The 15,395-nt window shown below is 44.4% G+C and overlaps 1 protein-coding gene across 1 annotated transcript in view; it reads right to left on the bottom strand.

Moving 5' to 3' along the window:
- LOC137426944 (RNA-binding protein Nova-1) overlaps positions 1–3,456 on the bottom strand; it is a 133,921-nt gene extending 130,465 nt beyond the window's left edge. Inside the window, exon 1 of the mRNA XM_068115995.2 lies at positions 2,976–3,456. Coding sequence (XP_067972096.2) covers positions 2,976–3,132 — 157 coding nt within the window. The 5' untranslated portion in view covers positions 3,133–3,456. The remainder of the gene's footprint in view (positions 1–2,975) is intronic.
- Between the last annotated feature and the right edge of the window lie 11,939 nt (positions 3,457–15,395).

Genomic DNA, 15,395 nt, shown 5'->3' on the forward strand with positions numbered 1-15,395 from the left:
ACTGTGTTTTATGTTCAATGGTCTGGCGGCGGGGATGGAACATCACGTGATCGCTCTGAGCGAATCAGCGCGCTGCTCTGCCACCGTCTCAGATTCCGTGTATAATATTCCTCGCTGAAAAAAAATCTATGTGAAACAGGCTACTATCTATGCTAAATCATGCTAAATGCTAATCATGCTAAAATCTATGCTACTTGCTGCGAGTTTATGGTGGCAAGGAACATCACGTGATCGCTCTGAGCGAATCAGCGCGCTGCTCTGCCACCGGCTCAGATTCCGTGTATAATATTCCTCGCTGAAAAAAAATATGGATCTAAAGATGAAAGAAAAAAAAACCTATGTGGTGTGAATGGCAATGTTCCTCGCTGAAATGTGAAAAAACGCAATCGCTTTTCGCTCTGAATTACGTGCGAACGCGTAACTGTGAGTTTATGGTGGCAAGGAACATCACGTGATCGCTCTGAGCGAATCAGCGCGCTGCTCTGCCACTGCCTCAGATTCCGTGCATAATATTCCTTCGCTGAAATGCGCTGAGATAAAAATATGGTAAAAAAATATTATGAAATAATTTTTTTTAGGTCGGCCATGTTCTTCCCAGGCTCAATGGCCATGTCTATGCCAAATATCAAGCACGTGAGCCTCTCCGTTTAGGAGTCTATCGGTAACATTACACACACACACACACACACACACACACACACAAACTGTGTTTTATATATATAGATGGTCTGGCGGCGGGGATGGAACATCACGTGATCGCTCTGAGCGAATCAGCGCGCTGCTCTGCCACCGGCTCAGATTCCGTGTATAATATTCCTCGCTGAAAAAAAATCTATGTGAAACATGCTACTATCTATGCTAAATCATGCTAAATGCTAATCATGCTAAAATCTCTGCTACTTGCTGTGAGTTTATGGCGGCAAGGAACATCACGTGATCGCTCTGAGCGAATCAGCGCGCTGCTCTGCTACCGGCTCAGATTCCGTGTATAATATTCCTCGCTGAAAAAAATATGGATCTAAAGATGAAAGAAAAAAAACCTATGTGGTGTGAATGGCAATGTTCCTCGCTGAAATGTGAAAAAACGCAATCGCTTTTCGCTCTGAATTACGTGCGAACGCGTAACTGTGAGTTTATGGTGGCAAGGAACATCACGTGATCGCTCTGAGCGAATCAGTGCGCTGCTCTGCCACCGCCTCAGATTCCGTGTATAATATTCCTCGCTGAAATGCGCTGAGGTAAAAATATGGTAAAAAAATATTATGAAATAAATTTTTTTAGGTCGGCCATGTTCTTCCCAGGCTCAATGGCCATGTCTATGCCAAATATCAAGCACGTGAGTCTCTCCGTTTAGGAGTCTATCGGTAACATTACACACACACACACACACACACACACACACACACGCACGCACGCACGCACGCACATAAATTGTGTTTTATATGTATAGATGCTCTTTCAATACACATCTTTATCTTTATATGCTCTTTCAATACTCGTTTTTATCATTTTTATCGTTCTATGCTTTTTCACTAAGTCCCTGGTGTTGGGCTAGCAGCTAGGGTGCCAGCTTAGGATCCAATACAAGGATCCTGGGTTCGAATCCCGGTCGATCACTGAATTAACGCCAGGGGGGTTGACTCAGCCTGTTCATCCTTCCGAGGTCGGCAAATTGAGTACCAGTACACTGGTAATTCCCTGTTTATCGTAAAAAGGCGACAAACAGGGATGGCGGCAGGAAGGGCATCCGGCCGTAAAACATTGCTTCAAAAAGGGGACCAAACACCAACAACCACGGTCCCCGAAAAGGCCAACCCCCACTTTGCGGGGAAATATGGCCTCTAAACGGTGGTTTTATGCTTTTTCACGACCCATTTTTATCCGTCGATGCACATTTGATACTAATATTTATCACTCTGTGTATGTCTAATACCATTTTTTTTTTAAATCATTCTATGTACTTTCTATACAAATTTTCACCATTCAGTGCACGTTTGATACAAATTTTTAACATTCTGTGCACGTTTGATACTAATTTTTAGCACTCTGTGTACGTTTAATACTAATATTTTTTTATCATGCTATGTACTTTCGACACTAATTTTTATCAGTCTATTCACGTTTTATACTACTTTTTATCATTTCGTGCACATTTAATACTCATTTTTATCATTGCATGAATGCTTAATACTAATTTTAATCATTCTATCTCTGTCGTATTCTAGTTTTGATCATTTCATGCTTGAGTAATATCGATTTTGAGCATCTTGCATATACGGTCGGTCGCGATTTCCTGTCGTCCATACACGCAGAGTGTACCAATTATGGACATTCCGTGCACGGCCGGACATGAGCGATCTCGTGCATTCACAGCACGAGGTCCGTTCATCGATTCATCGCTCGCGGATCTTTCAGCGAACGTTGCTACACCATCGCGGACAGTATGCAACGTATGTAGAAATGGACGTACAATAAACGTCTCGTACTTCTACACAGATCGTGCTTCGTGCTGCGACGGTCAGTTATCTCAGCGGTTCATTTCTCTGTGATTGCGCCTGCGCGTCACGGATTCCCATTGTTCCCGCAAGAATCTCCGACCGTCGATCGGGAAGCGTCCATTATAAGCGATCACCTCACGGGACCGTGAATTTGTTACCGTTTGGCCCACAACGCACGAATCCTGAACCGTTAGTTCTGCGGGATCGGATGCTCTTGCTGCGATATTTCGTCCCGGGATGTAGCTTATTGTCTTAGCAATCCAAAGTGTAAAATCCGCTCCGGGTTTTGTGGCCGACCGTAGGTGCTCGTGACGACGGAGTGAGAGAGAGCACGCAGGCTCTCGCGCCTCGCAGATATTCACGAGCTCGTTGCCATGGTGACCAGCGCTCTTTCGCTGCCGCCGCGGCTTCGGTACGAGAGAAAGTCCGGACCGGATCGGCGAACGCCGGATTGCGCGCGGAGCCGCTTTTTCTTACCGCCGCCCGTGTTGGATCTCTTGACGCTTCCAGCATCTATCGGAGCCTCGAATGGCCGTTTTCGGGAGTCTCCTTGCTCGAGGTCCAATCCGGTCTGCGTCCATTGCTGTCCTTGCGTGTGTTGCTGCTGCGTTTGCTGCGCCGCCGCCGAAGCCATAAGGAAACGAGGAGAGTGCGGTTCACCGGCTCGTTCGCCAGCTCGCACGGTTCGCTCACCGTGCTGCGATCACTGGCGCCCCTACTGGAGCTTCCCGGGCTCGCGTCCGACGCACCGCGCCCGCCTCACTGCGCACAAACCCTCTTCCCTTGCTTCGGGTGCCCTCTTGAGGGGTCGAACCCGCACCGGGCCATGCGGGCAGCACGGGGTACGTGCCCGCTGGGTCTCTCGCTCCAAGCGTCCTCGAACTCCCACAATGCATTGCTCGTCCAGTGCGAATCCGTACTCGGAGCACGTGCGCAGTAGCTTTTGTCCCACATCGGTGGCTCCTTCCTCCCCACCCCCTCCATTTCGCGAGACCGGAACGAAAACAAACGGATAATAAAAGGCTTTGTTCGCATTCCATTGTTTCCCACCACACGACACGATCACTGTGACCCGGGGCAAGCAAAGTGAGCCAAAATTCGACCCTTTTCCGCCGGGGGGCGAATTCGAGGGGAAAGGAATGAAGCGAAGGGGTCGTGAGGTTGGGGAGGAGGGGAGTAGAGGGGGGTTTGGGTAGGTAAGGTATAAGGGGAATATTAGGGTAGGGGTGTTGGCTCGGCACTGTGAAGGTAGGCATAGTGCTGGGAGAGGGGGTTATAACGTGGGATTATACAGGTCGAGGTTATGCGGTGGCGGGAGGGGAGGTGTTGGGGAACACGCCCCTGCCCCTTATTCGCTCGGGCCAGGTAGATGTAATGCTGCGGTATATAATTACATCCACCACCGAATGTGCATGGACGTTATGTTTTCAGCCATGTCTGTCTTTCTGTCTGTGAACAGGATATCTCAAAAAGTTATGGATGGATTCGGACGAAATTTCGTGGACAGGTTGGGTATGTGACCAGGACGAAATGATTAGATTTTGGTGAACATTCCAATCCGGATCAGAGAATTTTTAAGCGATTCTTCACCATTGAGAGAAAGGACCAAAAAAAAACGATATATATCACGATATCTCAAAAATTATGGACGGATTCGGACAAAACTTGGTGGACAGATTAGGTATGTGACAAGGACGAATTGAGTAGAGTTTGGGGAAGATCCAAATGCAGATGAGATGCGAGACTTTTAAAGACTTTTAAGTGGGTCTTTAAAACAGCTGTTCACCACCATCTCTTATCTTCCCCCATCCAACACCTTGATCTTTTCTACCCCCGTTAATTCACCCCAGATCCACCTTTTTGAAATTCCGACTTCTTTCCTGGAAGTCCGAGCAGTGTCCATGTGTTTTATACTTCTCCCACCTCCCACCCCCCTTCCCACGCCTCCTCCCCCCAAGCCCTCTCCCTCCCACAGATCTCCCGATGTCCCCGCTCTCAAATGTTGTACTTGTGTGCTTCCCTCTCTCTCCCCATCTTGTCTCCCGCTCCCTTTATTTCGTCTTATGTGTCCGTTTGTTTGCTTTTGTCATTAATGTTAGCTCTTACACGAGCCTCCATCTTGTATACAAAAAAAAAGAAAAAAAAAAAGAAGAAGGGACTCTTCACCATTGAGTGATGGGACCCAAAACGATATAGGCCAATAGCATATACAGTATTTCATAAAGTTGTGGACGACTTATGACAAAACTTGGTGGATGAGTTGGGCAAGTGACAAGAAGCCGAATAGCTAATTCGATTTCTGTTCAACCTGGCGGAGGTATGCTCTCAGGGGCGGATCCAGGAATTTCAAGACGGGGGGGTGCATGAAACTATAGGGCTGGGGGGGATTATGGGGGGTCTGGGGGTCCTCCCCCAGGAAAAAAAAAAAAAAAAAGATCGTCAGAAACGGCATTTCGTGCGTTCTTGGCAGTTTCTGCAGTTCCTTGTGTTCTTCCCTGGTCCAACAGTTCAGCAGATTCGCACCGCCTGCACCCTCATCCTGGATCGAAGGGGGGGGGGGGGGTGCGCACCCACTGCACCCCCCCACCCCCGGATCCGCCCCTGGCTCTCTATACCAAGTGCCGTTCTAGTTTGATCTAATACCACTGACGTCATAAAAATCCCATAATACGCTGAGGGTGTCAAAAGACAGACCACCTTAACTATGCTGTTCGGATATTGCAATTTGTAATAAACACTTAATATCACTGAAAAATACCACCTTGAGTTCAGAGGTCGTGCTAAAAGCTGGGGACACCACGTGAGGGACAGCCTCCCCAACTGCAAAATAAATAAATAATTAACGGGAACGCCACGCCCCCATTCTCGAAGGAAAGAAGCATGGTGAACTCCATTCGTGCGAAACATCAATCGCTTGGGCAAGAGACCCTTTGATTCACTTTGAAAGTCCGTTCATGGACGCATCTTAAGTCGTTTCGGGGTGGGCTGGATCAAAGCCCGGAGCAAGCGAAGGTCTTTGGCTGAAACTTCAAACCCAGGGTGCCTTGCAGGATTCGAACAGGTGTGGGCTTGTTTTAAATACAATCCACAATTGGTGCGTGCACCTAATCTATGCGGGAATAGCGCAATCTTAAAAATGCACTGACGGATGTGAGGTCGGGCACCACCAGGGGTTGTTCAAAAAGGTCTAGCAACGAAAACCCATAAGGGTCCAGGACGGATCAAGGATTCCTTACTAAATATATCTACATATGCGTACGTACCTGGAGCGAGACGGAAACGGAAGTTTTTTTTGGGATCATCGTTGTTTTGTGCATACACTTTGAACAAACAACCGCAAGTGCTATTTACAGTTAAAACAAACTGTTTAGCAAAATAAGCTGTGGGTTGCGGCTCATATATTTATTAAATACGCATCGAGGGGGTGAGGGGTGCAAATTGGGGAAAATAAAAATTGAGAAAGGGGGAGTGATGGGAGTGGCAGGCATGGGCGGAGCAGAATGTGGGAAGGTGAAAAATTCCGTCTATTCGCGTATGGATTATAAAGATGTCTCTTAAGATCTTAATGCCTCAACTCCGTGTTTGCCTCTAAATCTTGTGTCCCAAACCCGTCCCTCTCTGTACCCACCGTACCCAGTCGAACCCCGCTGCTCCTGGACTCTGTATCCTTCTCTCCTGACAAGGTGGAGCAGTTTCTGTCAACCCTCGATTCTGATTCTACAACTGGACCAAACGGCATCAGCCCACGGGTCCTAAAATCCTGCTCTGCCACTCTATCTCACCCTCTCTCTGCTCTCTTCACCCTCTCTTTTGCTCAAGGTCATCTGCCATCAGCTTGGAAATCAGCCAACATTTCCACTTTACACAAAAAAGGTGCAAAAACAGATCCTTGCAACCACAGACCAATCAGCCTGCTCCCAATAATCAGCAAGGTCATGGAATCAATCATTGCTTCTGATATGAAATCTTTCCTCTTCTCCAATGGCTTGATCTCCGATCATCAATTTGGATTCAGACCAGGTCATTCTACTCTGGACATGATGCTTCTGCTGTCTCGACAATGGATGGAGGTCCTCAATGCCAAACAGGAAATCAGACCTGTCTCCCTTGACATATCACGTGCCTTCGATACGGTCTGGCACCCAGCTTTGCTTACCAAACTCTCCTCCTATGGTATCCATGGAAATATCCACGCATGGCTGGCGGACCTCCTCTCTGGTCGTAGTCAACGCGTGGCCCTGAATGGATTTCTCTCATCTCCCCGTCCTGTTCAGGCTGGAGTTCCCCAAGGCAGTGTTCTGGGCCCTGTGATTTTTCTGGTAAACATCAATGATCTCTCTGACTCTCTGGAAATCCTCTCTATCTCTTTGCTGATGACTCCACTCTCTGCCGCTCCATATCTCACCCCTCAGATCGACAGTCTGCAGCCTCTTCACTCTCTGCAGACCTGGACAAAGTCACAAGCTGGTCAAACAAGTGGAACATGTCTTTGAATCCTGACAAATCTCACACTCTTACAATGTCTCTCAGAAAAGATAGTCTGCAAAACCCTCCCATCTACTTTCTGAACAATCCTCTCCAAGAAGTTGTCACTCAAGCGTTTGGGTCTCACTATCTGCCATGATCTTTCCTGGGAAAACCACATTTCCAAGCTCGCCTCCAAAGCCAGTCGCCGACTGGGCATCCTCCGTCGTGCGAAGTCCTTCCTTGGCACACCTGAGGTCCTCACCACATACAAGGCTTTCATCCGCAGCTCAATGGAATACTGCTCTCCCCTCTGGGCTGGTGCTCCTGCCTCACATCTAGCTCGTCTTCACGCTGTTGAAACCAAAGCATTCAGAATCATTGGAATCTCCCGCGATGAAGCTGATTGTTAGGGTCTTTCACTCACTCACCGCAGGTAGGTTGGTGGTCTTTCTGTCTGCTACCGAAAATGCCAAAATCAAGACTCTCTGCTCACCTTCACTCTTTCATTTCTCTTTTCTCCCGCCTCTGGAACAAACTCCCTCACTCTCTTCAATCCCACTCCTCCCTCCAGGTCTTTAAAACAGCTGTTCACCACCATCTCTTATCTGATGATGGTCATAACATCCAAAACCTTGATCTTTTCTACCCCCGTTAATTCACCCCAGATCCACTTTTCTGAATTACCGACTTCTTTCCTGGAAGTCCTAGCTGTGTCCATGTGGTTTATACCTCTCCCACCCCCCATTCCCCTTCTCACACCTCCTCCCCCCAAGCCCTCTCCCTCTCACAGATCTCCTGATGTCCCTGCTCTCAAATGTTGTACTTGTGTGCTTCCCCCTATCTCTCCATCTTGTCTTCCGCTCCCTTTATTATGTCTTATGTGTCCGTTTTTTTTTTGTCATTAATGTTAGCTCTTACACAAGCCTCGATCTTGTATACAAAAAAAAGAAAGAAAAAAAAAAAGTGTTCATGATCAGTCCCTCAAAGTCTATTTTGTCCATCTCTGCTCCCATCCTTGTCTAAGTGCTATGGTGTCCAAGCTCTACATAGGATTACTGTTAAAATAAATGAAGAAATAATATATAGAATAATAATAATAATAAATAATAATATATAATAATAAAAATTATAATAATAATAAATAATAATAAATAGTAATAATAATAATAAATAATAATAATAAATAATAATATTAAATAATAAAACATAATAATAATAATAATAATATTAAATAATAATAATAAAAATAATAAAAAATATTAAATAATAATAATTATAATAATAAATAATGATATAAAGAATAAATAATATTAAATAATAATTATTATAATAATAAATAATGATATTAAGAATAAATAATATTAAATAATACATAATAATAATAATAAATAATAATATTAAATATAATAAATAATAAAAAATAATAATAATAATAATTTAAAAAATGAAATAATAATAATAATAAATAATAATAATAAATAATAATAATATTAAATAATAATACATAATAATAACAAGAAAGAGCAATCAGATTGCAGACCCTCGCCGGGACATGTTTTTAATGGTTTTTAAGGCTTTTGTGTTAAAACAAATATGGCGGCCGAACTACGTGCCCGATGACGTCATCATAAAAAATTTCTCCACCAATTTATCCCTAGATTATGCTCAAGAAATTTCATCTTGATCGGATGAAGTTTAGTACTTCTCGAATTATGACATGATGGAGACACATATGACATCATCATTAAAAAAACAAAAAAAATCATCATTAACATGTTATTCCACATGGAGAGTTCTTTACAATGAGCCATGTCACAATTTTTTGTGCAGCGCTTTCAGAAATATAGGTGCAAAGTTTTTCCATTTTTCCAAGATGGCGCCCATACCACGTGACCGTTGACGTCATAATTATCATTAAAAAATCTACAGGAGGAGGTGCAACTTTGGCGAAAATTTACTGTCAATCGGACCAACGGTTGCAGAGAAAATCATATTTATTCTGTGCAGACAAACAAAGACAAACAGACAGACAGACAAACAGACACAAATGCAATGCCCTGTCCTCTGGCGAGGGTAATAATAAATAATAATAGTAAATAATTACAATAATAATAATAGAAAGTTTTCTGTTTACCAAACAAGGCAGTGAAACATCTCACCTGGCCTGACCTATGCACGGCGGTGTCAGGTGGTATTTGCAGACGGGAAGATTCTTCCCGCAAGGTGAGTCATCCGATAATTAGGGCGTTGCCGGAGCTGGAGCAGGTGTCACATCCCCAGCATGGCTGCATCAGTTCCTGAAGGGACCAACAGGATCATCTGAGCTGTCCGTGTCGTCTGTTCCAATTCCATTTCCGACCGTAAACTGTCGTCCTGGTGCTGCGCAGACAGCGCATCGTCCATGCCGAGTCAATACGGTCTCCCACCTTTTGGGTGGTATGAGGAATAGATCCGTGTAATTAATATGAAAGCTAAATGTTCAACGGTTTTTTGAAATATCATGTACACAAGCCAAGTTACTGAGATGGTTGCCATAGCAACATACTTTAGCCAATCGCAGCCACGATCTAATCAGGTTGAGATAATGTCTTGACGGATAGATATCTGTAATATGAAAACTATATGTTCAACGGTTTTTTGAAATATCCCGTACACAAAAGTACATGGACGGATGATCAATCGGTCGGTCGGAGTTCATTTTAACGTCACCGTCTAGACTAGAGTCTAGACCTTTTCGGGAGGGCGGAGTTTATTTTAACGTCACCGTTGTTGTTTCTCAACAATCCTCTCCAATAAGTTCTGTGGCTCAAGCTTTTGGGTCTCACTATCTGCCATGATCTTTCTTGGGAAAACCACGTTTCCAATCTGGCCTCCAAAGCCAGTCACCGACTGGGCATCCTCCGTCGTGCGAAGTCCTTCCTTGGCACACCTGAGCTCCTCACCACATACAAAGCTTTCATCCGCAGCTTGATGGAATACTGCTCCCCCCTCTGGGCCGGTGCTCCTGCCTCTCACCTCGCTTGGCTTCACGCTGTTGAAACCAAAGCTTTCAGAATCATTGGAAGCTCCTGCAATGAAGCTATCTACGAGGGCCTTTCACTCACTCCCCGCAGGCAGGTTGGTGGTCTTTCTGTCTTCTACCGACTCCTCTCCGGCCTTGCTCCCCCAGCTCTCTCTGTGCTCTGTCCCCCTAATATTCCTACAGGTCACACAAGAGCTGCCAGCAACCCTCTTATGGTTAAACTGTCAAAATCTAGGCCTCTGCTCACCTTCACTCTTTCATTCCCCTTTACTCCCGACTTTGGAACAAACTCCCACACTCTCTTCAATCCCACCTCTCCCTCCAGGTCTTTAAAACAGCTGTTCACCACCATCTCTTATCTTCCCCCATCCAAAACCTTGATCTTTTCTACCCCCGCTAATTCACCCCAGATCCACTTTTTTGAAATTCCAACTTCTTTCCTGGAAGTCCTTGCAGTGTTCATATGTTTTATACCTCTCCCACCTCCCCCCAAGCCCTCTCCCTCCCACAGTTCTCTCGATGTTCTTGCTCTCAAATGGTGTGTTTGTGTCCTTCCCCCTCTCTCCCCATCTTGTCTACCACTCCCCTTATTTTGTGTTTTTATATGTGTCGGTTTGACTTTTTGTGCGATTAATGTTAGCTTTCACGAGCCTCGATCTTGTATACAAAAAAACAAAAACAAAAAAAACCGTCTGGAGTCTCGGCCTTGTCGGGAGGGCGGAGTTTATTTTAACGTCACCGTCTAGTCTAGACCTTGTCGGGAGGGCGGAGTTCATTTTAACATCACCGTCTGGACGAGAGTCTAGATCTTGTCGGGAGGGTGGAGTTCATTTTAACGTCACCGTCTAGTCTAGACCTTGTCGGGAGGGCGGAGTTCATTTTAACATCACCGTCTGGACGAGAGTCTAGATCTTGTCGGGAGGGTGGAGTTCATTTTAACATCACCGTCTGGACGAGAGTCTAAACCTTGTCGGGAGGGCGGAGTTCATTTTAACATCACCGTCTGGACGAGAGTCTAGATCTTGTCGGGAGGGTGGAGTTCATTTTAACGTCACCGTCTAAACTAGAGTCTGGACCTTGTCGGGAGGGCGGAGTTCATTTTAACGTCACCGTCTAAACTAGAGTCTGGACCTTGTCGGGAGGGCGGAGTTCATTTTAACGTCACCGTCTAGAACTCGAGACCTTGTCGGGAGGGCGGGAGAAAAAACGTTGGCCTTTCTTGGATTACTCGGTCATTCCGAGAACATTTTGAATACCCGTCGAATATTAATTAACCAGATTGGCAATTTTGTGTTGTTCAATCAATATCAGGTTCATTACCTGTGGCACCGAAGGTGGACCGAGGTTATGTTGTCACCCCTGTCTGTCTGTGACTTTAAAGCTCACGGTTGTCGTGTTCAATGTTCGTGCACCTGGTGCATGCACCGGTTTCTTTTTAATTATCACTCTTCGCGTACAAAGGGTGGGGAGGATAGCAGAAAGATATGCACACTCACCTGTGATCTGTCTCGTCTGGGCTCGAATCCCGACACAGCTATAAACTGCCAGGTACATGTGCAAGACCATGGTATCGCGCACCGGTCGTTGGTGGACGGTAAAGATCCCACGGTGTCCTTCACAAAGAGCAACCTCAACAAATAACAAATTGCTCACCTTCAGTCGAACGTTAGGCCTGGCCAACCGGTTCGTGAAAGACCTGGGCCAAAAAAAAAGGTTCCCAGGCAACCCTCAAAAGGTGGGAATAATTGGGGCTATTAAAGTAGTCGTAGTAGTAGTCCTGGTAGTAGTCGTAGTCCTGGCAGTAGTAGTTCTGGTGGTTGTAGTCCTCGTAGTAGTAGTGATAGTAGTAATTGTCTTGTAAAAGTCATGGTAGTAGTGGTAGTGGTATTAGTAGTCGTGGTGGTAGTAATAGTCTTGTAGAAGTCATGGTAGTAGTAGAGGTGGTATTAGTAGACGTGGTGGTAGTAATAGTCTTGCAGAGGTCATGGTAGTAGTAGTAGTAGTAGTAGTAGTAGTAGTAGTGTTATTAGTCGTCGTGGTAGTAGTAGTGTTATTAGTCGTCGTGGTAGTAGTAAGAGCCTTGTAGCAGTCATGGTAGTAGTAGTAGTGGTGGTGGTATTAGTGGTCATGGTAGTAGTAATAGTCTTGTAGAGGTCATGATTGTAGTAGTAGTAGTAGTGTTATTAGTCGTCGTGGTAGTAGTAAGAGCCTTGTAGCAGTCATGGTAGTAGTAGTAGTAGTAGTGGTGGTGGTGGTGGTATTAGTGGTCATGGTAGTAGTAATAGTCTTGTAGAGGTCATGATTGTAGTAGTAGTGGTATTAGTAGTCGTGGTGGTAGTAATAGTCTTGTAGAGGTCATGGTAGTAGTAGTAGTGGTGGTAGTGGTATTAGTAGTCGTGGTAGTAGTAATAGTCTTGTAGAGGTCATGGTAGTAGTATTAGTGGTACTAGTAGTATTAGTAGTCGTGGTAGTACTAATAGTCTTGTAGGGGTCATGGTAGTAGTAGTAGTCTTGTAGAGGTCATGGTAGTAGTAGTAGTAGTAGGTACTAGTAGTAGTCGTAGTAGTAGTATTAGTAGTAGTCGTAGTAGTAGTATTAGTAGTAGTAGTGTTCGCAGGTATCCTGGCCATCACAATTGCAGATAAATAGATACTCATTCCCCTTATTAAACAGATTTGTTTAAAACGTAACTTGATTTATTGAACATTTCTTCTCCAACCTGCAATCAACATTTGTGGTTCAATACGTTCTGTTCTTGCACCAAACCTAAAACATTTACCCACAATCCCTTGCTATTTCCATCAAATTATGACAAATGGCAGCAGAAGGGGAAATTGTTTTGCAATTAATCAAAATGCGACATTACAATTACAAAAAATTTGATGGGGGAAATGGGGGAGGTTCCTCTCACCTCTTTATGAAGTTGAAATGAAACGTCATTCGAAGGAATCACGTCGAAAAAGGATCAATTCAACTTCAGCTGACAAAGTGACGGTGATCGTTTTATTCGACGTTCAAGGTGATATGCCGGTGAACCTCGTGCCCAGGTATGGAACCATCATCAAGTCAGAGCGACAGCATAATTGAGAGAAAAACGAACAAAGCCACCTGGCACAACACCCACCTGGCAGGTCTTCACCATATCTCGCACGAGCATGAGGGAGTCAGAGACAATCTCAAAAGTTCTGTTGGACCACACAGATGCTGCTCTTACCTGGTACCTTCACCTTCAGAACTTCATATTTTTATTCCTTCAAAGGATGACGTTTGTTGACAAACTTGTGAAGACCGTCTTATTTAAATAAACGAAATAGGTCAATGATCAGGGGAAAAGGGTGACGTCACTACCCCGACAACGTAGAAACAGAAAGGAGACAAGAACAGCACTCGGCCGAGAGAATACCTCCGGCAGGTGAACAGTTTACGGTTTACGGAAAAATTCTCGTTTTGTCCCAATATGCAAATAAAAGAAGAATTTAACCTCAAACCTCCCCACTAAATACGTGGACCAAGGAATACCTCGACTTTTTATACACCTGAAAGCAATACCAAGACAATAACAACAGAGGACAAAGGAGGTCAACAACCAAAAGAGTGGAATGAGAATAGCTGGACAATAATGCATCAATGTACAAGTGTGGGAAATGGGAATAACGGGACAAGAATGCATCAATGTACAAGTGTGGGAAATGGGAATAACGGGACAAGAATGCATCAATGTACAAGTGTGGGAAATGGGAATAACAGGACAAGAATGCATCAATGTACAAGTGTGGGAAATGGGAATAACGGGACAAGAATGCATCAATGTACAAGTGTGGGAAATGGGAATAACAGGACAAGAATGCATCAATGTAAAGTGTGGGAAATGGGAATAACGGGACAAGAATGCATCAATGTACAAGTGTGGGAAATGGGAATAACGGGACAAGAATGCATCAATGTACAAGTGTGGGAAATGGGCATAACAGGACAAGAATGCATCAATGTACAAGTGTGGGAAATGGGAATAACGGGACAAGAATGCATCAATGTACAAGTGTGGGAAATGGGCATAACAGGACAAGAATGCATCAATGTAAAGTGTGGGAAATGGGAATAACGGGACAAGAATGCATCAATGTACAAGTGTGGGAAATGGGCATAACAGGACAAGAATGCATCAATGTAAAGTGTGGGAAATGGGAATAACGGGACAAGAATGCATCAATGTACAAGTGTGGGAAATGGGAATAACAGGACAAGAATGCATCAATGTAAAGTGTGGGGAATGAGAATAACGGGACAAGAATGCATCAATGTACAAGTGTGGGAAATGGGAATAACAGGACAAGAATGCATCAATGTACAAGTGTGGGAAATAGGAATAACGGGACAAGAATGCATCAATGTACAAGTGTGGGAAATGGGAATAACAGGACAAGAATGCATCAATGTACAAGTGTGGGAAATAGGAATAACGGGACAAGAATGCATCAATGTACAAGTGTGGGAAATGGGAATAACAGGACAAGAATGCATCAATGTACAAGTGTGGGAAATGGGAAAAACGGGACAAGAATGCATCAATGTACAAGTGTGGGAAATGGGAATAACAGGACAAGAATGCATCAATGTACAAGTGTGGGAAATATGAATAACGGGACAAGAATGCATCAATGTACAAGTGTGGGAAATGGGAATAACAGGACAAGAATGCATCAATGTACAAGTGTGGGAAATGGGAATAACGGGACAAGAATGCATCAATGTACAAGTGTGGGAAATGGGAATAACAGGACAAGAATGCATCAATGTACAAGTGTGGGAAATGGGAATAACAGGACAAGAATGCATCAATGTAAAGTGTGGGAAATGGGAATAACAGGACAAGAATGCATCAATGTACAAGTATGGGAAATGGGAATAACAGGACAAGAATGCATCAATGTACAAGTGTAGGAAATGGGCATAACAGGACAAGAATGCATCAATGTACAAGTGTGGGAAATGGGAATAACAGCACAAGAATGCATCGATGTACAAGTGTGGGAAATGGGAATAACGGGACAAGAATGCATCAATGTACAAGTGTGGGAAATGGGAATAACGGGACAAGAATGCATCAATGTACCAATGTACAAGTGTAGGAAATGGGAATAGCTGGATACGAATGCATAGATGTACAAGTGTGGGAAATGGGAATAGCTGGATAAGAATGCATCAATGTAAAGTGTGGGAAATGGGAATAACGGGACAAGAATGCATCAATGTACAAGTGTGGGAAATGGGAATAACAGGACAAGAATGCATCAATGTATAAGTGTGGGGAATGAGAATAGCTGGCTAAGAATGCATAAATGTACAAGTGTGGGAAATGGGAATAACGGGACAAGAATGCATCAATGTACAAGTGTGGGAAATGGGAA

Source organism: Myxine glutinosa, chromosome 5 (genome assembly GCF_964187855.1).
Source record: "Myxine glutinosa chromosome 5, kmMyxGlut1.1, whole genome shotgun sequence".
NCBI lineage: Eukaryota > Metazoa > Chordata > Myxini > Myxiniformes > Myxinidae > Myxine > Myxine glutinosa.